Genomic DNA, 25,751 nt, shown 5'->3' with positions numbered 1-25,751 from the left:
GAATTATAATTGTTTATATTTTTATTTGTAACTCTTTTTCATTTTGGTGAGAGCTGCGTTTGTTCCTGTTTTGGGGGAAAGGCACATGGTAAATAAATAATAAAGAGAAGCTACTGAATAAATAATAAATAGGTCATTTACTGAAGTTGAATGCTATGAGATTCAAGACATGTAAAATGAATTATGTCTTCACACAGCACATACTGAATATACTCATGCATAAGTCTAGAAATTTAGGTCAAAAAATTGATCCAAAAAAACCTGAGGTGACTTATCCACAGGTCAATATAAGTACTGTATCTTAACTCTTATTTAAAAGAAGGAACCATCTCCTGGTAAAAAAAAACAAGAATATAATATATGAAGCACCCTCCCCCCCCATTCTCTCATCCATCCAGTCTTAATAGTAAGCAGAAAAAGTTATGTCTGCTGGAATTTTGTAAGATCTTTGACATTGTTTTGCTTTGCTTCATCCTTTAGGATCCTCTGTTATATGCCCCTAAATTTTACCCTCGACTTATCCACAAGTCATAAGAAAATCCATAATTTTGGCCCCAAAACTTGCCCTCGGTAATTAATCTATGGGATTCACCGCCATAAGGTATAATGATGGCTACTAACTTGGACAGCTTTAAAAAGATTCAGTTTTGTGCAGAGGTCATTAAGGGTTATTAATCAGAATGGTTGTATCTCATTTCCAGTATCAGAAGGACTATGCATGTCAGTGGCACACGGAGGCTTACTGCGCTGAAATCGTTGGCTAAACACTTCAGAAGTGCGAAGGTTTGGTAGCCGGTTGCACTTCTGAAGTGAGAATGAGGTGTCCCACTCCTCTCCCATTGATGAAACATTCGTGGAGCAGCCATTTCTTTAATAATGGGAACTTCCATTATTAAAGAAATGGCTGCTCTGTGAACGCTTCGTCGACAGGAGAGGTGAGGGGACAAACTTCAGTGACGCCCAGTGCGGGCCATCCCACTGCATCCATTTCAGTGATGTTACTGTATGGACCAAGAAATCCCAGAGATGCAAGCTAGGTTCAGGAAAAAAAGAGACACTAGCAAACATTATTATTGTTATTGTTATTATTTTATTTGAATTGCACTCTTTCCCCAGAACTGAGTCTCATAACAACTTCACAATATTTAAAAACAATACAACTAAAAACATAGAAAAGTGATACAGTACATTAAAACAGAATTAAATTGTTAGAATATTAAAATCGATTAATTATTAAAAGAAAAAAACAGTTAAAAAGATAAAAATTTAAAACACTTAAAATTATACAAAACCCTAGTCCTTTAAGAACATTGTTTTAAAAAACTTACCTGCATAAGAAGGTTATAACCTGCCAGCGGAAGGCCAACAAGCAAGAAGCCATTTTGAGCTCCCTGGATAGGGAGTTCGTGTCGAGGGGCAGCCACCGAGAAGGCCCTCTCTCGTGCCCCCAACAACTGTGCTTGCAATGGTGGTGGGACGGAGAGAAGGGCCTCTTCAGAGAATCTTAGGGCCTGGGCTGGTCTGCAAAATATTGTGGACCTGAGCCATATATGATAGATAATGGAGAGCATCAGAGAATTTCAAAAGAAAAGGTACATATGCTTCATTTACTACAACAAAGTCTTTGACTGCATAGGCCACAAAAAACTACGAACATTCTCAAAGAAATAGGAGAGCCACTACATTTAACTGTCCCGATGCATAAACTGTATTCAGGACAAGAGGCTGCCATCAGAACGGAATATGGAGAAACAGAATGGTTCCCAATTGGCAAAGGCATCAAGTAGGGTTGCATACTATCACCCTATCTTGTCAACGTCTTCTTCTTCTTCTTCTTCTTCTTCTTGGCTTTACTTCGTGAACGAAGATTCAGGAAGGACTCATCCGTGCTTTCTACAAGCATGTTGATGACGTTGGATGTATCCTTCGAGCCTGTGCAATGGATTTTTCTGGTGGAGCGCAGCATGCACAGAACTGGCCTCACCCTTTAAACCAGAGCTTTGACTGCTGAGGCCTTGACAAGCATGGACAGTGGCAGCGAGGTCCTCAGGTTGTAGGTTTGATTAGAATTTCCTTCTCTTAGATGGTTGACCTTACAGGGTTAGACGAGCACCATCTGCCCAGGTTTGGGATTAGAGTTTTCCTTCTCCTAGGATGGTTGCCATAAGGCTAGAGAGCCCATCCTGCCCTTTGGTGCTCTTGGTCAGACCCTTCGGTTGTGACCTGTTTAGCATGGGAGGCCCTACCACTGGCTATTATACCACCGCCAGCATAGCTCACAACTTCATTAGGGTACGCAAACCTCTTCCCCACACAGTCAGAGCATAGCTGGAGGGGAATAGGAGGCCAGAAGATGACAGTTAAGGAGGGAGGAGTCTCTTCCTTCAGGCTATCCCTGGTGGAGCTGGGCCTGCCTGATCACTCCCTCTCAGGCCAGAAGATGACAGTTAAGGAGGGAGGAGTCTCTTTCTTCAGGCTAGCCCTGGTGAAGCTGGGTCTGCCTGATCACTCCCTCTCAGTCAACCTGTATGCAGAAAATAATGTACAGAAAGTAAGCTTAGACCCAGAGGCACAAGGAAGGAACATTAACAACCTAAGATACGCAGACAATACAATACTGCTAGGAGAAACCAACACAGACCTGCACCAGTTACTGAAGATAGTCAAGGAGGAAAGTCAAGATAGGATTAATGTTGAACATTAAGGTGCGTTACAGACCACCCAAAATGGGCAATCTTGCGCCGCTGCTGGGAACTGCAGCAGCCAAACCGCGCAGTTCCCGGGCACAGCAAGAAAGAAGCGCCAAAATGACACTTCTTTCTGTGCCCTGGAAGTGAAGGCGCGAGGCTCACACTCGCGGCATCACTTCCGCTGCGTGACATCCAGACGCTACACGTCCGCAACGTCAAAATGGCAGCACCCATCTGTATAGGGCACCGCCATGTTGATGCACTTGTTATGCGCGAGGGGCAAGGCGCGTCAGGAAGTGCCGCCCCTCACGCATAACGACGGCGCCTCATGGGCCCGTCTGTAACACGCCCAAGATAACAAAAATAATGACCATGGAAAAACTACAAGAATTCATCCTGTGTAATAAGGAAATTGAAATAGACAAGGAATTTTCATACATCGAATCAAATATTGTTCAAAATGAGGACTGCAGCCAAGAAATTAGAAGAAGAATAGGAATGGGAAGGGAAGCTATGAAGGAACTGGACAGGATCCTAAAGTGTAAGGGTATAATGCTGAACACCAAAGTGAAGATTGTTCAAGTTGTTGTATTCATCCTCATTGTGTATGGATGAGAAAGTTGGACAGTGAAGAAAGACAGTGATAGAAAGAAAACAAACTCATTTGAGATGTGGTGCTGGAGTAGATTGTTGAGAATATCATGGACAGCCATGAAGACAAACTAATGGATTTTAAAACAGAGTAAGTCCGAGCTCCCCCTGGAAGCCAAAATGACTAGCTGAGGTTGTACTTTAGCTTGATCATGAGAAGAGATGATTTACTGGAAAGGGGAATGAAGCTAGGAAAGGTAAAAGGCAGTAGAAAGAGAGGTAGATCACATGAAAGATACTTGAATTCAATCAAAGAGGCCATGGGCATGAGCTTGCAGGAACTGAGCAGAGCAGTGGAAGATAGGGGGTCTTGGAAATGTTTCATATGCAGGGTCCATGAGTTGAGGTCAACTCTAAGACATTTTAAAAACAACAACAACAACATAATGATTAAATGTGTACTAATGAAAGCAAAGACTTAAACATTTTCCACAGTTGAAACCAAGAAGGAGATGGGAAGAGTAAGTATGCAAACTTACATCCCTGGGCACTACCATTACCGATAAACTATAGTTTATATAAAATTTAAAGAAGGCTTTCGTGTAACATTGAAAAAAATGCCATTTTATGAAAAATGTTTAAAGTTTTGAAAAGAATCTAGCTTCTGCACTTATTAATAATACTACTGCAGTCAGTATCTTCTATTCTGTTACAGACTGCCAAAATAAAGCTGCTTTGGGTCTCTTTGGAGGTATGCTATTTAAATGATGCATGCATCCTAAGAATCTGGAAGCTGCACCAAAGCTGCACTCCAGTGCTTAGGAATGGAGTGTGACTTTGGCGCGACCTCTGGACTTTTAGGACCCATGCATCATTTAAATAGCATACCTCCAAAGAGACCCGAAGCAGCTTTATTTTGGCAGTCTGTAACAGGCCTATGTGGAATAGAAGGGGGGATTGACTTAATGGTATAAGGCACATGAGTAGTATTCTGATGTGTGGAGTAAAGCTAGCAGGCTATTAAAATACAAGAACATAGAATTAGAGGCTAAAGATCAAATGAGCCGTTAGGAGGAAGTTCTTGACTACTTATGTGTTCTTGTATGCACAAATAGTTTTATTTGTAAAATTGTATTTTCAGTTTTACAGTCTATATTATTTAAACATGCTGTATTGCATTCATCTTTAAACAGATCATCGTCATTAACCAGAGAGTCTGTGGACATCTAGAAAGCAATACCATAATCACAAAAAGTCACCATGGATTTCAGAGAAACAGATCATGCCGGGCAAATCTGTTCTCTCTCTCTCTCTCTCTCTCTCTCTCTCTATATATATATATATATATATATATATATATAAATTACAAGCTTGATAGATGAAGGGAATGCCATAGATACCGTATATCTTGATCTCAGTAAAGCCCCATGGCATTCTTGCAAACAAGCTTGTAAAACAAGGTAACTGTTACATGGATTTATGATTGGTTGACTGGCCGAATTCACAGGGTGCTCAACAATGGCTCCTTTTCATTCTGGAGAGAAGTGACCAGTGGTGTCCCACAGGGCTCTCTCCTGGGCCCAGTGCTGTTCAACATCTTTATCAATGACTTGGATGACAGAATTGGGGGCATACTCATCAAATTTGCAGATGACACCAAACTAGGAGGAATAGCTAATACCCCAGAGGACAGGATCAAAATGCAAAATGACCTGAACAGAATAGAAAGCTGGGCCCAAACTAACAAAATTAAATTCAACACAGAGAAATGTAAGGTACTGCATTTAGGGCAGAAAAATGAAATGCACAGATATAGGATGGGGGACACCTGGCTGAACGAGACTATGTGTGAAAGGGTTCTGGGAGTTCAAGTAGACCACAAGTTGAACATGAGTCAACAGTGTGATGTGGCAGCTAACAAGGCCAATGCGATTTTAGGCTGCATCAATAGAGGTATAGTGTCTAGATCAAGAGAAGTAATAGTGCCACTCTATTCTGCTTTGGTCAGGCCCCACCTGGAATACAGTGTCCAGTTCTGGGCACCACAATTCAAAAAGGACATTGAGAAACTGGAACGTGTGTCCAAAGGAGGGTGACTAAAATGTTGAAAGGTCTGAGAAATGCCTTAGGGAGCTGGGGATGTTTAGTCTGGAGAAGAGAAGGTTAAAAGGTGATATGATAGCCCACTTTAAATATTTGAAGGGATGTCCTATTGAGGAGGGAGCAAGCTTGTTTTCTGCTGCTCCACAGACTAGAACACAGAACAATCAATCCATGCTACATAAAAAGAGATTCCATCTCAGCATTAGGAAGAACTTCCTGACAGTAAGGGCTGTTCGACAGTGGAACACACTCCCTCGGAGTGTAGTAGAGTCTCCTTCCTTGGAGGTCATTAAACAGAGTCTGGATGGCCATCTGTTGGGGATGCTTTGATTGTGATTTCCTGCATGGCAGGTGATTGGACTGGATGGCCCTTGTGGTCTCTTCCAACTCTATGATTCTATTGTCTTCTGCAAAACTTTGAAAGAGCAAAAGTATGTCTGAATTCAACCATTTCAATTGTTTCACTACACCTGGAAATAATAAATGCTTAAAAGGTTTTTCTTATGATATGGTGTTATGTTCTACTGATTCTTAGAAGGGCTTTGATTCCATTGACACCCCAGCCACTTACACAATTAAAATCATGAGATAATTTTGTATTTCACCAGAGCATGCCTCTTCTGAGATCATTGTGTAACTGGTGTCAGCACAGGACTGCCATTTAACTTTAATTAATATTAACTGGACTAAAAGTTTGTTGACACCATTATGGATTTCCAGTCTTTATATTCTCCTTGGCCAGAAAAGACCACTTAATTAAATTTATTTTGTATACAGTGAAGTGTATAAGAGAATGTGCAACTTGACAAGATGTGCTCAACCCTGATGTGTTACTGATTTGAGAATATTTTTCCTCATCCCCCTCCAGTGTGCTTCAAACATATATCTATAAAGAGGTTACAAAAGAATTGGAAGTGCATTGAGGGCATTCTATTACCCTGATCCTACTCATTTCTCAGGAAATGCTTCCATGAACGAAGGGAAGAGGAATTTTTGTTGCTTTTAAATTTGTGCCTTAGTCAAACTATATCCCAATATCATGACATCAGATGATAATGATGATCAGCTGTATTTAGACCCCACCTGTTCCTCAAGATTGGGACTCAAGGCAACTTACAAATTAAAATGATTGCACTATAGTTAAAAACATAGAAAATGGCAACATTAAAATAGAATTAAACTGTTAACACTATTGAAACAAATTAAAATACAGACTTAAAACGTATTAAAGGCTATTTAAGAAATACAGTTTAAAACACTTTCTTAGAACTCTTTCCTTTGGTTCTGAAGACTGGCTGGATTTTTTAAAAACTTATTTGCCTGCCAGTAAGGCCACAATGAAGGAGTCTCTAGGGAGGGAGTTCCAAAATCTAGGGACAGCCACTCAGAAGGCCCTATCTCATTTTCCCACAACTTTAACTGTGAGGATGGTGGGACTGAAAGAAAGTCTCTTTCTCTCCCTCTCTTCCTTCATTTTGTGTGCTGTGTGTTTCTCACTGCTACCTGAATCAGCATTTAACTCTTTACTTATCTGTGTTGCCAGGGGTATATCATAAGGGGAATTTTTTTAAGTTGACGTACTGTGTACAGATTCCACAATACTTGTCCTAGTGCATGTGAAGTTACCCTTCAAATGTAGTAATATCAGGCAATTTTTCTTAGCTAGCTCATTATTTTGACAAACATTTACTGAAAAAAAATTTGTCTATTTTCCAGGCCAAGTGATGGAGAACTTAATATGCATGTGAAAGGTTAACCCTTTCTCCTTGGAACTTTCAGTTATGAGTTATGGAGATGCACCTGACTTCTTTTTCTCTCTCCCTCCCTTTTCTCCCCCCATAGTCTGATACCTACCTTTGCATGTCCCTCCGTTTGCCAGTGGAAGAGGAAGCCTATGTAGGTAAGTGCTACCCAAGGGTAAGAAAATCAGGCTCAGAGTATGTATGAATCAATCAGTGCTTCTGTTTCTTCCCCTTTGCTTAATCTTTTCTATCAGAGTTCTTGTAATGCAGTCATCATGCCTAATGCAGAAACAAAACTAGAGAGATCCACTTAAGGTGGGGATAACAAACTGAATCTGGAGAGAGAGTCCTGAGTAATAGTACTTAAGAAGCTTCGTATAGCTGCCTTTGGCAGCTGGGCCCAAGCGCTCCCATTTGTAAAGTATTGGCTTTCTGTCTGTAGCTGGATACTTAATTCCACTCCATTGCACAAGCTGTTTATTTACCTGCTGATACAGACTGTAAATCTCTTTGCACTTACAATAAGCGTTGGGAACAGTAAGATCTTACCTGTCTGCAAAATATACTTGCTTTATGTTGAGACATGGATGAGATGACAGGTAAATGACAGGCCCTACCACAGTACTGTATCAATGTTTAATTTAAGTAAGTAGGCCAGTGAAGTAAGCACCATCTGTTTAGCGTATTCACTGACTAATCTTAATTTTTTATTCCACTCTGCTTCCAAACATTTACCTACACTGTGGGTATAAACAGCAGGATGGAAATTTACGATGAAACAGCACCTAGAAAAATGGTCACATGTTTGAAAAGGGATTAGTTAACTCTGTGTACAGTTTGCATATGAATATTGGTTTGTTATATACATATGTATAGACCACGCATACACAGTTTTTTAAAAATAGATTTAAGAGTGAAAGTGGATTTAAGAATGAAAGTACTGTCCTTGGATCTCACCCAAATGGCCATTGGGTTAAGGGAAAGATACTAGTAATGTCAAAGAATCTATATTTAGAAGACATGATTTGTTAATATCCTTGTTTTAAAATTTTTGATAGATTGTTTTGGTAACAATACACATGGCTGAATATTTTACTAATGGAAAAATAAAGTTTGGGTTAGTGTCATGTAGTAAAACACTTGAAGGATTAAAGGGCGGTGGAATCAAAGATGCCAGCAAAACTCAAGTTTATGTCAAAGAATGCATACGTTATATGAAGCCCTGGATTCTGCCCCATCTTAGAATGATAGAATCATAGACCTTTATCGCACTGGCCCTGAAATGGGCCCAGTGTGTTCTAAAACTAAGAACCCTATTTTACCACACGCTGGAACTCCACCTTTGCCGCCGGGCATTCCAATTGCATCCCCGTTCCATTCCAGAGGGCACCATTTCTGAGAACTGTTTCTAAAGCGTTCTCGGAAATGGCATCCTCTGGAACGGAATGGGGACGCAATTGGAATGCCCAGCGGCAAAGGTGGTGTTCCAGTGTGCGGTAAAATAGGATTATTAGCCCCATCCCGTTCCGTGCGCGCCCATGCTCGCGCACGGTTTAGAATGCACTGGGCCCATTTCAGGGCCAGTGTGATAAACTCCATAGTATAGGAAGAGATGACAGGGCCATCCTCTACCATGCATGAATACACAATCAAAGCACTACAAACAGATGGCCATCCTGCCTGTGTTTAAAAACCTCCAGAGAAGACTCTACCACACTCCAAGGCAGTATGTCCTACTGTTGAACCGTTCTTGCAATCTGAAAGTTCTTCCTAATGTTTAGGTGAAATCTCTGTTCAGATTTTCAGTTTCCCACTGTTTAGTTCAGCCTTCCAAAGCTTCCAAAGAACCTTTCATTTGAAAAGTCTACTTAGATTGAGAAAAGTGTGGGACTTTAGCTATGGGAAAAAGAACACTTCTTCTTCCACATTTTCCTCTTTCAGATGCTGTTAGCATACCAACACGATTTCATTCACTAGTGCTTGACAGCTGTGGGCTTTTCCAAGGGCTTTTGCCATTGCAGAATTGTAGATGGAGTAACATTTTATCTTTGCAACCACAGAGATTACTTTTCAGATGTGAGAGCAAGGTTTTTGATAACTTTTTGGATAGCTTCTTCTATGTTATACATGTGGGTCAGTAGCTACGGTAATTATTCTTGATACAGAAATGGAGGAGAAATTAGCAGACATCTCTACTTGCCTGCAGCTTAACTGAAAGAACGGAAGGCCAAAGCAGTGTATCCTGCAGTCACACAGTAGGCAACAGCTTTCTCTGTGGGTGTCTGTGCTGGACTAGCAGGAGACATTAATGATCTCTTTTTAATTTAAGGGTAGTTTTGCTTTGTTTTTGATAGCACACCAGCAGTTATCCCATGGCTCATAATTCAGGTATTACATCTGTCATTTATCAGGAGACTCTTCTAGTTACTTGATGTAAAAGAACTCTTAGGCCAGAATCCTTTTGAGGCACCACACTAACATAAAAATAGTTGTGTAACCTGTTGTGTTTTCTCCGAGGTAGCATATGTGCAATTGCTAGTCAGGCCAAGATTCTGCAAGCACACATATACACATATATACATGATGTGCATTTGTCTAGTGGTTGCTGGGTTTCCAAGATAGTTTATCGCATCGACTCTGAAACGGGCCCATTTCATCCTAAAACGGGGGTGCGCATGGAATAAGATGGGGCTGAGGATGGCATTTTACTGCACGCTGGAACGCCGCCGCCGCTGCTGGGCATTCCAATCATGTCCTCCCTCCATTCCAGAGGGCGCCATTTATGAGAACTAAAGCGTTCTCACAAATGGTGCGCTCTGGAACGGAGGGAGGATGCAATTGGAATGCCCGGCAGCAGTGGTGTTCCAGCATGCAGTAAAATGCCGTCCTTAGCCCCATTCCATTCCCTGGGCGTCCCTGCGTGCACATGTTTTAGGACACAACAGGCCCGTTTTAGGGCCCGTGTGATAAACGTCAGTGTGTGATGCTTCGATCATAGAATAGAATCATAGAGGTGGATGAGACCACAAGGGCCATCCAGTCCAACCCCTTCTATGCAGGAACTCGCAATCAAAGCATCCCCGATAGATGGCCATCCAGCCTTTGTTTAAAAACCTCCAAAGAGGGAGACTCCACAACACCCAAGAGAGTGTGTTCCACTGTCGAACAGCCCTTACTATCAGGAAGTTCCTCCTAATGTTGAAGTGGAATCTCTTTTTTGCAGTTTGCATCCATTGTTCTTATTGTTGTCATTCTCTGCATGTCCTATTCTCTGCAGCAGCAGAAAACAAACTTGCTCCTTTCTCAGTATGACACCCCTTCAAATCCTTAAACAGGGCTATCATATCACCTCTTAACCATCTCTTCTCCAGACTAAACATACAGAGCTCTCCTCGTAGGGCATGGTTTGTAGACCTTTCACCATTTTTATCACCCTTCTTTGGACACGCTGCAGCTTCTCAACATTGTTTTTGAATTATGGTGCCCAGAACTGGACACACCATTCCAGGTGAGACCTGACAAAGGTAGAATAGAGTGGTACTATTACTTTCCTTGATCTAGGCACTATACTTCTGTTGATGCAGTCTAGAATCATATTGCCCTTTTTAGCTGCCACATCACACTGTTGACGCATGTTCAACTTGTCCATTGTGTAGTTGAATGGTGGACATCTAAGCTCCACACTATATTATGAACTTTCCAACTGCTACATATACTTACATGCCTCCAGCTTCCAGCCTGAACACACTATGAAATACATCATTTACAGCCAAGCCCTCTGATACAATTGCATCTGCTAAGACTAGGATGTCAGAAGAGCCAAACTCAAGAAATTACAGCAAGCATTTCCTGATTTACCATACCCACTAAATGAAGTAAAAAAACAAATTAAGAAGACAAGGCCTGCACTCAGAACTAGTCTACTGCAGAACAGACCAAAAACAGAAAATGACAGTACCCCACTATTTGTCATGGACAACTTTCAGCTGAGACTAATCATGTGCATCATCAACAAGGTGTAGACAATTCTGGATAATAATGCTACCTTCGCAAGAGCTTTTGGGAGCAAGCCCTTATTCACCTGTAGACAGCCACCCCACCACCACCACAGTCTCAAACAGCTACTCACCCACAATATGATACATAACATAGATGGGGACACAGGAAAAAGACGATGCTGAAAATCCATATGCCAACTTTAAACAAAATCCACTCAGGCAACAACAACATAAGGCCTAAATGTCTAATCGACAACATTAGAGGAACTTTATAGTGCTCATCCTTTTATGTGATCTATGTCAACACTACACTTCAATATTCTTCACTGGACAAATAGAACAGTTCCTACACCAGAAGATAAATGGATATAAATCAGACATCAGAAATGGGAATATGCAAATACCAGTTGAACAACAACAACAACAACAACAAAACCTCAAAGGGAGGTTGGAAAGAGAAACTGCTGAAATAGGCTATATCCATAAATTCCAGTCCACTGACAGTGGTTTGAATAGAAGCAGTGATTTCCTGACACATTACACATAATCTAACAGTTGTTGACATCCCAGCCACTAATAGTTTTTCATGCCTTCCTTATTACATGACTTTTCTGTTCCTGAGCCTTCATCAATATACCACATTAAGAACTTTCTCTACAGTTCATATGTTTACTTTTCATCTTAGCTTGATATAAATCCTGCCACCCATTTTTGACCTCATCACCACACACAGATGTTTTGCATTTCTATTACTATTTACAGTCCCCTCTTCCAATCCAGTAGTGTAAACGTCTGTCCATAGAGGCTTCACTCACTGCAACTGATCGAGTAAACTAAGGCCAGAAACAGACAGGCCAAATAAACCAGTTTCTGGCCACATTTGGGGTATAGCATTTGGATGATGCATGCCCCAAGCATGGCCGGAAACCATGCTGAGGCTATGTCTTTTATAAAGAATCAGGCCAAAAAGGAATGGTAAATTACCACTCTTTTTGCTGTCCCAGTTCAAAACTGTGGTGGTGACCTGGATTGGGGCCAGGTGTGTATGTGGTTGCTGTGGACCCGGCATGAATTACGTTGGCGCGGCCGTGGCCTGCTTTATTGTGCCTGTATGTTTTGGGCCTAAGTCAGTCAAAGCTTCTGTTACAAACTTCATTCTGTCGCTCTCAATGGTGTTACAGGATTCATTTGCATCATTTTATGCTGATACAGAGTAACACGTATTTGACTGTGCTAGAAGCATACAGGATCTTAGTCTCTATACAGTATTTGAACATTACAAAAGAAACGATCTAGTTCAAGCATAGGCAACTACAGCTGATTTGTATCCAGTTTTCTACTCTGTGAACTTTCAGGACCTACACAGACTGTCAAAACTGCCAAATGAACAGAAAGAGAAATGATTGGAAGTCCTCTTTTGTTTTTGAAAACTGAGTGGTTATTTTTTAAAAAATGTTAAATAGTGAGGACACCCTGAGCAGCATGTTTAAAGGTGAATTGGTACTCATAGAGGTGTCTAGGAGAGGCAATTCACTGTCTTCTGGATTCAGAAAACAGTGTTCAGTGAGTCTGGAGCTGCAAAAACAGCCTTACAGGATTCACTTTGACTTATCGCAATCTAATAACCAAGCAATGAATGGAAAAATAGTCTTAGTCTAAAGTCAGGGCATGCTCTGATGTAAAGAACATATTACAGTACCTTTCATAAGACAGGGAAGATAATATATAGACGATTTCTAATCAAAGAATCACAGAACAGACAGTGTGCTGTCTTACAATAGTAGCACAACATAAGTACTATAAAGTACAGATAAAAGGAAAACAGGACAATATACAACAATAAAACAGTGTACTGTATAAATAAAGGAAGGCATTGTAGAATAGGTACTCAGTTAATACAGTTTCTTTAAGATCTTTATCAGATGTTATTTTCCTTCAGTTTTTTAGTACCACTGTATTTTCAATTAAAAATGCTGATGAATATGGTACTGTAATGGCTCGAATGTCAGACTAGAACTCTGGGAAACCAGGTTTCAAATCCCCAATGGACGATGGAAACCTACTGGGTGACCTTAGGAAAGTCATGCTCTCAGCCTCAAAGGATGGCAAGGGCAAAATTACTCTGAACAAATCTTGCCCAAAAAACCTGTGATAAGTTTGCTTTAGTGTTGCATAAATCACAAATGGTTTTAAGGCAATTAACAACACCTCTCCCCCCACTACCAACACGTTGTTGTTGTTGTTGTTGTTATGTCCATCTAAGTCATTTTTTATTATGGTGACCCTAAGGCCATATCATAGGGTTTCTTGGCAAATTTCTTCAGAGGGGATTTGCCATTTGCGTTCTCTTAGGCTGAGAGAGTGTGACTTGCTCAAGGTCACCCAATGGGTTTTTATGCTCAAGTTGGGAATCAAATCCTGATTTCCAGAGTCATGGTCCAGTAATCAAACCACTATGCCATACTGTTGGGTATTGGTGTGAGTAAAATGTCTAATATAAATATAGGATCCCAGGTTCAAATCCCTTCTTAGCCATAAAGCTCACTGAATGGCTTTTAGGAGAGGTTGAAAATTCAAAAGCTTTTTAGGATAGAAGAAGAGAAACCCTCAAGTCCCTTGGAGAAGATAGGGTTGAAGGGCTAAAATTCATAAATGCTAGCAATACCAAAATGCTAGATAAATGTTAGTGAATCTATAAGATAAGTGAAAATTACAATCTTGACAATGACTCATGGGAAGGCAGTGTTGTTCAATATTTCATACCAGAGGGAAATGATATCAGTTAATGGTAAAAACATTCTTTCCATATTGAATGTTCCTAAATTTATAGTTTAAAGGGTTTCAGACTTTTGAGATCCTACAGTAACGCTGTGCTGATTGGATTATAACAATGGCCTGATTCAAAATGGGATAGCTTCATTCGTTTGTATATCCTCTTTCCTTGCATATATTTTGGGACTTGGCTGGGAGGAATTCTGTTTTAATTCAGCTGGTATTGGGTGACTATCAAACTGTGAAAGTGTGTTTCTTTTATATGCCATTCTTAGCACTGAGAAGAGCAAAATGCTATTTGAACACATTTTGGGTGAAATCCAGAGACAGTGCAATGAGAGTGAATTTTATATACTGAAATGTGCTTCTTAAACATGCCAATTGTTTTCAATCATTTAAGGACACTGTCCTATTTTTAACAATATTTTCTACTTCCACAAGTTGCCTATAATTTTAGTTTAAGACAGAACTCCAATTATATTACAGACATAGGTAATTATGCTGACTAAGGTGTTCTACAAAATTGTAAGTGGGACACAGCAAATCTAGCCATGGCCAGCTTTTCTTTCTGATTTAGGCAAGGGGTATTCAAAATGCAGGTTGTGGGCCACATGCAGCCCACCAGACCCCAAAGTCTCTAGAATCCACTTCTGCAAAGGTTGAGAGACCATCTCTTCCTGAAAAAGCCAGCATCCCTTGCCACATTGTGGCATAAACAATCCTGTGCTTTCTGTGACAACTGAGATACTCCCACACCTTCCCACTCCCTCACTAGTTTCTGCGTACCCTCCTTGCTGCCTATCTTCTCTCAGTCCCTGGCAGCAAACACCTACCTTTCCTTCCATCCCCTCCTGCATGAATCCCTGCTTTAAATCCTCATTTTACTCAACCCTCTTCAACATCTTGTCAGTCACTTCCCACTTTTCCTTCCTGAAAAGAATCAGAACACAGATCCAGTTCCATATGCCTGAATGCAGCCCTCCAGGCCTGTCAGTTGTTCACTCCTGGTTTCCGGTTTTAGAGTTAGGTATTCTGAATCACACAATTTTATGTCAGGATAAATTTTGGTGATTCATCTTTGTTCACTGTCACTCGCATAATTCCTAATCTTTCCAAGATCTGCTAAAGAAATACCAAGTAGTAGTTAATTAATATCAAAAATGTCTAAAATATATTGTCCAACATAAAACCTTTCACTACAGTCAGTTTTATTGAATGTGTTGCGTAGCCCATTCTGATCAGCACTGTGAGTCTGGAAGATAAATTTGAATAGAATAATATGCTGTCCCATAGATTTTTATTTTAAAGAAATTTGTCTTTCTTTCCCCCTCCCCCTTCCCTGGTTTTCCATAGGATTAATTAGATGTGGCGTTTGTAGAATGAAGTGTGAGATATTGCATTTTTCAATGGAACTTTCTAAAATATATTTTCCCATTTAGCCTTGTTAAAATGTTTGCTTTTAAGAGCAAGGGGTAAAGCTACACAAGTATTTGTTACATTTTGCACAGTCTGATACTATCTGCTCTTTACTATTGAACTCTGGTGATAGCTAAAGGGTGTACTACTGACACTTAGAAGAATTGTGTCTGACAGCAAGCCACTCAGCCAGGAAATTTATCTGTCATTCTCCTTCCCTTATTTTCACGCATATGGCCATCCAGTAAATAAATGTGTTTTTCTCTCTTACTGACTGACAGTAAGACCCTATTTGTCAAACAATTTCATACAAACAAGATGTCCCTATTACAATCTGAAGTACAGATAGAAATAATTTGATGATACATTGCTTTTTTATTCCTTTTCTTTATTCCATGGCTGCAGAATTGTCACTATAGAAATTTTTATTGCTTGGTGAGATTATTGCTTTTGTTGAGCAAAGCCCATCAGTGTTAGCGAACATTTATGTATTTATGCATTTGGTGACTAATGCTTTGTGGCTGGTTTTGTAATATCTGAAAATCATCCAGGTTGTTTTATGTGCAGTACTTGATTTAGAGAAAAAATAAGACTCCAACAGACAATATAAAAAAGAAAGGAGAAATTCTATATTATTAATGGTTAAACTAAATGAGCTATTTGCTTAGTGAGATTATGACTACAAAGAGGAACACATTTGATACAATCTCCTTACAGGAATCATGCCAAGTGGGGGAGTCCAATTCACATCGTATAAACAAAGAAGCAACAAGATGACATACTGTCATCTTTTGTTTAACAATTTGAACATATGACATTGTTTTAAAAATGAAAGAACTTTTACCAATGGTTCTTTTTTTAGTTTCTTGCTGTTTTAAAAAATGTTTCCTTGAACCACTTAATTCCAATTCATGGCAGAAAGGTGGTTTATAAATAGAATAAATAAAACTTTTAATCAATCAATTTACATTTGTAATACCTTAGTAGTAGTTGGTTATTTGGCAACAACCTGTTTCTAAAAATTGTCATTTTATTTAAATACTCTTCAACCAATTTTGAGTCTGTTTATCTTTGGGATGAAGGTAGTTACTGATTTTGTAACTTATGTTTGGGTCTTGTGCAGGGAAACCTTCAGGATGTAAATAAAACAAAATTGCTTTTGTTTACAAAATGTGTATATAAATACATATGAAATTTGCTGAGTTAGGGTGGACATCATAACCCAGAATGCCAGAGAACCCCAGTTTATTAGGATCATGCTACTGTGCTCTGCCTGGGTACTCCTCTTTAGCTTTTTCTGCAGTACAACTGATTAAAGAGACCACAGATCCTTCATCTTTGTTGGTATTGTGATATACAAACCAGTAATTCTTGCTTATCTTTTTCCAAATAAACCACAGTCACAAAGTGCTCCCCCCCCTTTCCCCTCCCCCCCCCCCTTTTCTATCTTTCAGCTTATGATTCTGACTTTTAGTGGGGGGAGGATAAGCTAGAAAACTTCATTTAGATGTTATGAGAAAGAACAGACAAAGAGTCTAAAGTATGTTAGTTATCCCTGCTGGCAAGAGGACCCAGTGCAAGTGATTGGCAATTATGTATGACTTGAACCTGATAAGTTAAGATTCTCCAATCCTGTTCTAGGTGTTATATCTGATGTGGGCCATAGGCTTCTCTTGTTGATTCCAGTTTTTCTAAAAAAATACTTACATATATTTGTTTCAATCCTGGAGTGTTTTGCACCTTGAAGCAACATTTTCCTATCCCATTCCCAGAAGTGAAACATTGAAGAATCTGTGGTGTTTGTTTGCATAGTAAAGGGATTCAATAAACCAGTTCTAATGTAAAAATCCTGAAAGCTTCTACTTATATGATTTATGGATATGTTTGCCTGCCTGGGAGTGTAATTTGTTTTTAGAAAGACATTATATTGATGCTTGTCTTCTTAGTACTTGAAGATGTAATTATTAGCACATGTGAGTATTAGTTGTTTTGTTTGTTTTTGGAAAATGCCATCAATTGCCTAGAAGTTAAGGTGCCCAGTATGTAATTCAGGGTGATGGAATTGCTCCCTCCTGCCAAAACTCTAGATAATTAATTAAGTGTTACTTCTATTTACTGAAGAAATTTTCTTTGAACTTATCCCTTATTTGACCCATGTTAAAATAAATCACTGATGCTGTCTTAGAAGAAAACATTTGTAACCTGTAATCATCTAGCACAGGAGTAGAGATCATTCAGGCTTTCAGATGTTTTTTGACCTCAGCTCCTAGCACCCATAGCCAAAACCACAAATGGTGAGGAATGCAAAATTTGGAAGGCCACATGATTCCTGATCTTGGTATAGTCTTAACGTTCAGTAAGATTATGGTTGGAGTAGGGGTCTAAATACTCTAAAGACACCAGATCCTTTCTGATCTTGGAAATGGCAAAACCACCTCAGAATATTCCTTGCCTAAGCAAACCCTATGAAATTTATGGGGTCACCATAAGTCAACAGACAACTTGAAGGCAAATATGCATACAGAGTTCATTATTGTCCTTACGTACAAAGCTAATATACAGTCTTTCTTAATAGTGACATTCATTTTAATACTTAACATCTCCTTACTAAACTTTGAGGACTTCTGGCCTTAACATGCTGTCAGTAAAAATCAGAGTTAGTGAGAACAACTGGAAAATGATTTTGTAGCTCCATGAGCAGATTGTAAAACTCCAGCTGTCATCATAAAATTAATGTATTCCATCTCCTTGCTATTCAAATATTCCTTTGTATTATGAAACGTTCAGAAAAGTGGGTGGGGGCAGAATTTCTTTACTCCTCTCTTCACACTATGCTGTGTTTATAATCCTACTGAATCCGTGGAAATTCTTGTCTGCTGCTTAGAATGATTTCTGTCCCTAACAACTCAAATTATTGTCAAAAGTGCTCTTGACTACACCTTCAAGTCCCCTCAGAAAAGAACAGGGAATTTTGTGACAATCTGACTTTCATTTGCAGGAACGCAATGAAATATCATCCTTGGGATATAGAGTTACGATGACTGTGGTAATTATTAAAAGGGCACTGTGTTTTCTTTTATCCTCTCTCTATCTTTTTAAAAAAATGTAATGTTGTTGACATAATTGTAAAATGGTTCATAAGGATATAACAGTTCTCTTTCTCAAGAAAAATACCCATTTTTTCAACAGTATACAGTATATGCATGTTCAGAAAGAAAACTGAGGGAATAGAGACATAACTTAAGATATTCACATTTTATCCTTTCAGCAGTGTTTGATTTATATTTCTGCTGTGTAATCGTAGTCAGCACAGCAGCCCACACTGTATCTCCATTCACTGTCCTATGAATAAAAGATAGCAGAGGAGTATTCTCATGCAACTTAATGGCTTCCTTCTCACAGTATAAAAATAGACCCATATTCATGTTATCACTTTTGTCTTTCAGTTGACTTCAGACCTCAGGCTAGCATGGACACTGTCCACCATATGCTACTGTTTGGATGTAACAATCCTGCTTCAGATGAAGATTACTGGTAAGGTGAAGGCTTCTGTGTTCCTGGTTTTGATTTGAGTTTTTTTAAAGTATGGTTAAGTTGGTCATCAAGTGTAGGAGTAGATGGTGGGGGCATGATGGACAAGAGGGGAAAAACATACCAATAACAAAAGTTTAGATTTAATGATGTAGCAGACATGGCTAATTTCCAGGAGTGTTCATTCCACTCACTTCTCTATTGCTACCTTCTCTTTTTTGTTGTTGAAGGAAGAAAGAAAAGGCTGCCAATTGGCAAATGTATAGATGGATATGTAGGTGGAACTGGGTGGAAAGAGTGAAGCGTAAAAGTCAGTGAGCATTTCTCTCAAGAGTCCTGAGGTGGTAACACAGATGAGTACAAATGTGTGGACATACGGTTCTTTCACATGGCCAGAAATCAGCTATGGGTGGGTTTTCATGTAAATATTGAGTACATTCAATAACAATACAAATAGGTATGTGTCAGGTTAGGAAAATAAATAGCCATTACAAAATCATGAAAAGAGGTACTCATTAATCAAATGAAACTTACAGTGATTAGATTATAAGTCTCAAACTGCAGACTCATCCACTCGGAATCCCCAGTTTATTAACAGCATATATGAAGGTGCATAACATCTGGATTATTGTGTGTGTTTAAGTTGTTTACAACTTATAGTGACAAGGTAAAACTATATCATAGTCTTCTTGGCAAGATTTGTAAAGAAGGGATTTGTCTTTGCTTTACTCTGATGCTGAGAGAGTGTGATTTGCTAAAGGTCATCCAGTGGGTTTCCTTGACTGAGTGATGATTTGAACCCTAGGCTCTAGAGTTGTAGTCCAGTGATTAAACCAATACACAATGCTAGCTCATTTAGATTATACTGACTGTAAAATATGCACTGCAGCAAAGGAAATAACTTATGTTCCCTAATGAGTTTATGCACTTTCTCAGAGAAGCTCAGACCTACAATATACAGGCTTGATACTTACACTATATTATACCTATACTAGAATGAGTTTGGGTTCTATTTGTGAGGTGATCATGTATGAAATAAACATTCCATAACTCTATAATTTATAATTAAATAATAGAATACAGTGTTAATAATTTATTATAAATATCCTTCAACTCTTTTCTGTTTTATAAATGTAGGAAGGTTTAACTTTCCATATTATTCTCTTTCCTTGGAAAGGATCAGGAATATTCAAAAATTAATTTGTGAACTTTCATTTTAGAAAATTGTACACTTTTAACAGTTTTGGAAGATGTAATGGTTTGAAATTCAGTTGTGCCAACTCACCTTGTTGTTATTTTACTTCTTATTAATATAGGTAGATCTGTTGGTGTTGAGTCCAGTAGACGTGTATTGAAATCTTAAACATTTGCATTAATTTGTCAGAGCCTGAAACTGTTAATACACAGTGATTTACATGAATTTTATGCAGAATTTTTAATAAGACTTCAGATAATCTCTAGTGTGACTTCAATCACAGATTTCTGGATATTATTGGGAGAAATACCATCGTTAGCCTATATTAATGAAAGAAAAATATAAGATTTCTCTAGAGGACAGAAACAAGCCATTGCTGGAAAATTATTCTCAGTTCTAGTCATGACTGCTGTAATAGTGAAGAACACATTTCCTGAGAAATTTGCTTTTGCTTGGATATACTGTACATGCAGAAGGCAAGAATAATGAGTTGGTGGTAAATACAGTGTTTCAGAAATGCTCATTCAGTGGTATTTCAAGTGGCTGTTGAGGTTACAAATTTTAATGAACAGATTAATCAAATGAAACTTGTGTTAATTATCTGCATTTACTTTTTCTTTCTTTCTTTTTTTTTTTTTTTTTTTTTTGAGGAGGGGGAGTAATGAAAATTACAATATAATACATTGAAATTGCTTGACTCTTCCTAATAAGAAGGAAGACCATCTGTAATATTTTCCCCCTTCCTATTCTATGTTGCTGTAGCCCAAACTAATTATTTCATGTTTTGAACCTCACCACTGTGAATTAATCAACTAAAACTTTGATTAATTTTACTGGTTGCACTGAAGAAAAGTGGAAACCCCAATAAAAATGATAACCTCAAAATAGCAAGCAAGGTGCAAATGTCTGCATCTCCATTCTCATCAATAAGATATTGCTATTAATAAATCAGAGGCAACTTTGAAATGCCTTTTAAATTTTGATTGGGCCATTAATATTTGAAAAGGGCAGTCTATAAAACAAGGAACCAGAAACGCTAACTTAGCCCCAAAGGGTTATGAAATAGGAAAGATAGTCTAGTTACCTATAAATAGTACTGCAAAATACCTCCCATTTAAATACTGTGTTCATTTTTAACACTTCTCATACATCCTACTAATTCACTGTTGGTAAATTTATCTTGGAACATATGCCTTCCCTCCTTTTTGCATTCAGTCAGTTTACAGGCTCTGTCAGGATGGCCAGTGCATGTGAAAGAACCAGCAGAGAGACAGTCAAAATAGTTGAAGACAAAAAGGCTACAACTTTGTCGTTTATAGGTGTATAATATCAGCTTGCTATCCAGTGAGTAGTAGTCTTGTACTTGTCCCCTCATACACCTGCTGAGGGACAGCCATGTTGGGACAGCTGTGAAGTCTATATGAGCACAGTAGCTATATGCTCATATAGACTCCACAGCTGTCCCAACATGGCTGTCCCTCAGCAGGTGTATGAGGGGACAAGTGCAAGACTACTACTCACTGGATAGCAAGTTGAGAATGAGGCAGATCCAGTAACCCCACAGTTTAGCATGACTCTGATGCCTGTGCTACAAGGTCATTTAGGAAGATACCCAATAGGAAATGAAGAGTGCACAGACCCTATTTTTCTCCCAAAACAATAGCTGGTGCCATGCTGCATCACTAATATTATGATAGTTGGAAAACACGTAAAACAAATTATAAGAAGCATCAAAAGTTATTTGCTGGAAGGATGGGAGGGCATTTTACGCCTAATTACAAAACAAGCACAGGTCCAGCCAGCTTTAACCTTTCAAGATGTACAGGAATGAAGCCTATAAACTTGGAAAGGTCCTACCCCCTCCTTATGCATCAGCCAGTCCAGATTGGCTGATGCTCACAGAGGCCTACAAGGAGTCTGGAAATGGAGCTAGCACATGTGCCATCCCACAAACAGACCTTACAGGTACAACTGAGATTTAGATGATTTTCATACCAGCGCTTACGGTGGGTTAAGTGCTAGTAAAATGCCAGTAAAACATTTAGGAAGTGCATGTGTGTGAAAGCCTGACACACTTCCTAAATGTCAGGGAATTGTTCCCTCACCTCCAGCATCCCTGAATCGTTTGGAAAGAAGTCATTTCCCATTAATGGAAACTTTGTATTAATGGGAAATGACTGCTCCCCAAACAATTCAGTGACGCTGGAGGTGGGGGGGATGATTCCCTGACGTTTAGGAAGCGTGTCAGGCTTTCACACGCACGTGCGCTTCCTAAACGTTTTACTGGCGTTTTACCAGTGCTTAGCCCACGGTAAGCACTTGTATGAAAATCTTATTAGGCTATGTACCCGCCGGCCTTAGATAAGATGGTGCCAGTCTGTCATCTTTGCAACATTCTCACCAAGAGCCTACAAATTCTGTTCTGGCGTTAATAACCAATTCTTGTTTGCTATTTCTCCACTGCTTTCCTCAACCTCTCCTGTTATCTTTCCAAAACAAATGAGTTCTGATTTATTTTATTTTATTTAGAATATTTTCAAACTGTGGATGGTTGAATCCATGGAAGCAGAATCCCTGGATACAGAGGGCCAACTGTACTGAATCCAAGGCAGTTTACTCAAACTAAAACTAATCCAGTTAATAGTATCTACAAAGATATAGGCATAAACTAAAAAAGCCTTTCAGAAACAGAAAAGTTTTATTTGTTGCTAGAAGGATAGCTGCAAGTTCCCAAAGGAGGGGATTCCTGGGAGCAGCCATTGAGAAGGTCATCTCCCATGTTGCCACCAGGTTGCCACCTTTTGCAGTGGTCATGGGTGGTCAGACTCCGTCCTCTGTTCCCTTATCTGTTGGAGTTCCCCAGGCTCTGTCTTGGGTCCCCTTCTGTTCTCTCTATACACACTGTCTCTAGGTTAACTCATCAGTTCTTTTGGTTTCTCCTATCATCTGTACGCTGATGACACTCAGCTGTATCTCTCCACCCCTGACCTTTCGATGGGGCTTGAACAGCAAGTTTCTTCTTGTCTGACTGCCATCTCTCAGTGGATGTGGCTTTGGCGCTTGAAGCTCAACGTGTCTAAGACTGAGCTTCTTGTCTTTCTACCTAAACCCACCCTTCAGTATTCCTTTTCTCTTTCTGTCGACGATACTTCTATTTAACTGGTTCAACAAGCCTGCAGTCTTGGCTTCATTTTTGACTCTTCTCTGTCATTTATTCCCCAGATCCAACTCTGCCACGGCCTGTAGATTCTTTCTCCACAACATTGCCAAGATCTGTCCATTCCTCTCACTCTCTACTGCCAAGACTCTGGTCCATGTCCTAGTGGTATCACGACTAGATTATTGTAACCTTCTTCTGACAGGGCTTCCTCTCTCTCACCTCTATCCTTTAATCTCTGTCCAGCATTCAGCTGCACGTATTATCACATCCGCTCACCGCTTTGCTTTGACCATGTTTCTCCTCTTTTCTCCTCCCATCATTGGCTTCCCTTCCGCATCCAGTACAAGCTTTTGTTATTGACTTTCAAAGCCCTCCATGGACTGGCCCCTCCTTACTTATCTGGACTTCTTTCTTCTTACATTCCTACTCATACCCTCCACTCTGGTAGTCAAGGTCTCCTGTCCCAGCCTAGGATTGCCACTGCCCCTTCCTGGATTTGTCCCTTCTGACTTGCTGCCCCTTACTCCTGGAACCTTTCTACCACCACATGCACACCTCATCACTTCTCTACCCAGTTTTAAAACTGAGTTAAAGACTATATTGTTTAGAGATGCGTTCCCAGGGGTGAGCCCATCTCTGCCTCAGGATGCCTCGTTTTAACTATCCATTAAGAAGCTGAGCCCTCCCTCCAGTCCATCTCCCTTGGTCTAGGCATCGGAGGTTGAGAAGAACTGCTAGACTTGATCCCCTTCCCCACCACCACTCCCTTCTCCCTTTGTGTCATGTCTTTTTAGAATGTAAGCCTGAGGGCAGGGAACCATCTAATTAAAAAGATTGTATGTACAGTGCTGTGTAAATTTACAGTGCTTTATAAATAAAGGATAATAATAATAATAATAATAATAATAATAATAATAATAATAATAATAATGTCTCTCTGGGAAGTTGGTGGGATTGAGAAAAAGACCTCCCAAAAAGATCATTTAGCCCAATCAGGCTCATATAAAACAATATGGTCCTTCATATGCTTCAGATAGCCTGGACCAAAGCCACATAGGGCTCCATCAGTCATAACCAGCACTGTGAAGTATGCCCAAAAGTAGAGCTATTACAAGGGAAGTGTATGCTTCCTGTAGCTAGTCCTAATTAACAATTACCTAAGGTATAGCCACACTGTAGAATTAAAGCAGTTTGACACCACTTTAACTGTCATGACCCTATCCTACATAATCCAGGCATTTGTAGCTTGGCGAAGTATCATAGACCAGGCTGAATCCCTCACCAAACTACAAATCCCAGGATTTCACAGACTAGAGCCATGACAGTTAAAGTGGTATCAAACGGCTTTAATTTGCGGTGTTCATTAACAATGAAAACATCTGCTCTAAAAGAAATAAGCAAGTCATTGATTTTAAGGAGTAAATTATGGAGTGCTGCAGTTGATGCTTGCCTGTGGCAAGATTCTATAACTTTCTGAAAACCTTTGGATAAAGGACTTACGGTGCATGTAGACATGTAGGTGGTCCATGTTCCAGAAGCCAGAAACTCTGGGATGAGTACTTATATGGTCTACTTATCCATTGTGATTTCTTCAGTCAAATATGATCAGAACACTGCGAGGTCCTCAATTAATGCAGTTCATTTAATGAACTTTGTTTCCCCCACCTGCCAATAATGTCTAGAATAAAGGTATACCTTGAAAATGTTTTATTGTCTTTTGTCTCCTCCCTTTCCATGTTGAGGTCTGCTGCTTTCTATTAAACTGAGATACAAAATCTATTTTTTAATGTTTTTAAAATATTCCTAACAAAAACTAAATATAGCAGCTTTTCAGATTACCAAAATGGCTAACTTTATTTATATAGACTTGAGCTGGTGGATCTCTTGGCATTTTAAAAATAATACTGAATACTTGTGCCAGATCAGCATTGTGTTAATAGGTATGTGTTCTTCCTTCTTGTTTGTTCAGGCTTGCCATTTAATGTGAACAGAATCTTACATCTCTAAGGTTTATTTTTTTAAAGAAAAGGTTTAAGGACCTATTATTCAAGGAAAACTCATTCATCAAAAATACATTGATCAGAACTACTGATATTTTTCATTAAGTTTCTGGCTGCTCTGTAATTTGAGCAGTACAGAATCGCATACTACCATGTACATGCCAGATTTTAGATAACCCTTTTAACCTGAGCATCCAAGTACATTCTGATAATAAATCAATGGCTAATCTAGTTTTCAGTTGCCTGCAGACAGGCTCCCCAACTTCAATTTTGTTGTTGAAATTCTGTTTTTTAAGTAATTTTATGTGTGATTTATTATTTAAAATTTTAATCCAATCTTCTGTTATTACTCTGTCTAACAATAGCACATTTAAAAACAAAATCATACAGATACAAAACTGACAATTGCAGCAGATCAATAGTATGTGAGAATAAATAATAATCTAAAATACAGTGACATTAAAGTTCGGATAACTCCCAACCCACCCCTCAAAAAACAAACCAGACAGTTCTCTTGACATAAAAAGCTCTATAAACTAGATACTTCTGGACC

General features: G+C 39.3%; 1 protein-coding gene across 5 annotated transcripts in view; it reads left to right on the top strand.

The window, feature by feature from the left end:
* PAM (peptidylglycine alpha-amidating monooxygenase) overlaps positions 1-25,751 on the top strand; it is a 198,667-nt gene that overhangs the window by 89,833 nt on the left and 83,083 nt on the right. For all 5 annotated transcript variants that reach the window (XM_089492734.1, XM_089492745.1, XM_089492700.1 and 2 more), the window contains exons 4-5: positions 7,227-7,284; positions 18,759-18,846. In XM_089492734.1, the coding sequence (XP_089348860.1) occupies positions 7,227-7,284; positions 18,759-18,846 (146 nt within the window). The remainder of the gene's footprint in view (positions 1-7,226; positions 7,285-18,758; positions 18,847-25,751) is intronic.

Source organism: Sceloporus occidentalis, unplaced genomic scaffold (assembly GCF_023333645.1).
Source record: "Sceloporus occidentalis isolate IW3139 unplaced genomic scaffold, rSceOcc1.0.p SCAF_1, whole genome shotgun sequence".
Lineage (NCBI taxonomy): Eukaryota > Metazoa > Chordata > Lepidosauria > Squamata > Phrynosomatidae > Sceloporus > Sceloporus occidentalis.
This window is presented reverse-complemented; position numbering and strand designations above follow the sequence as displayed.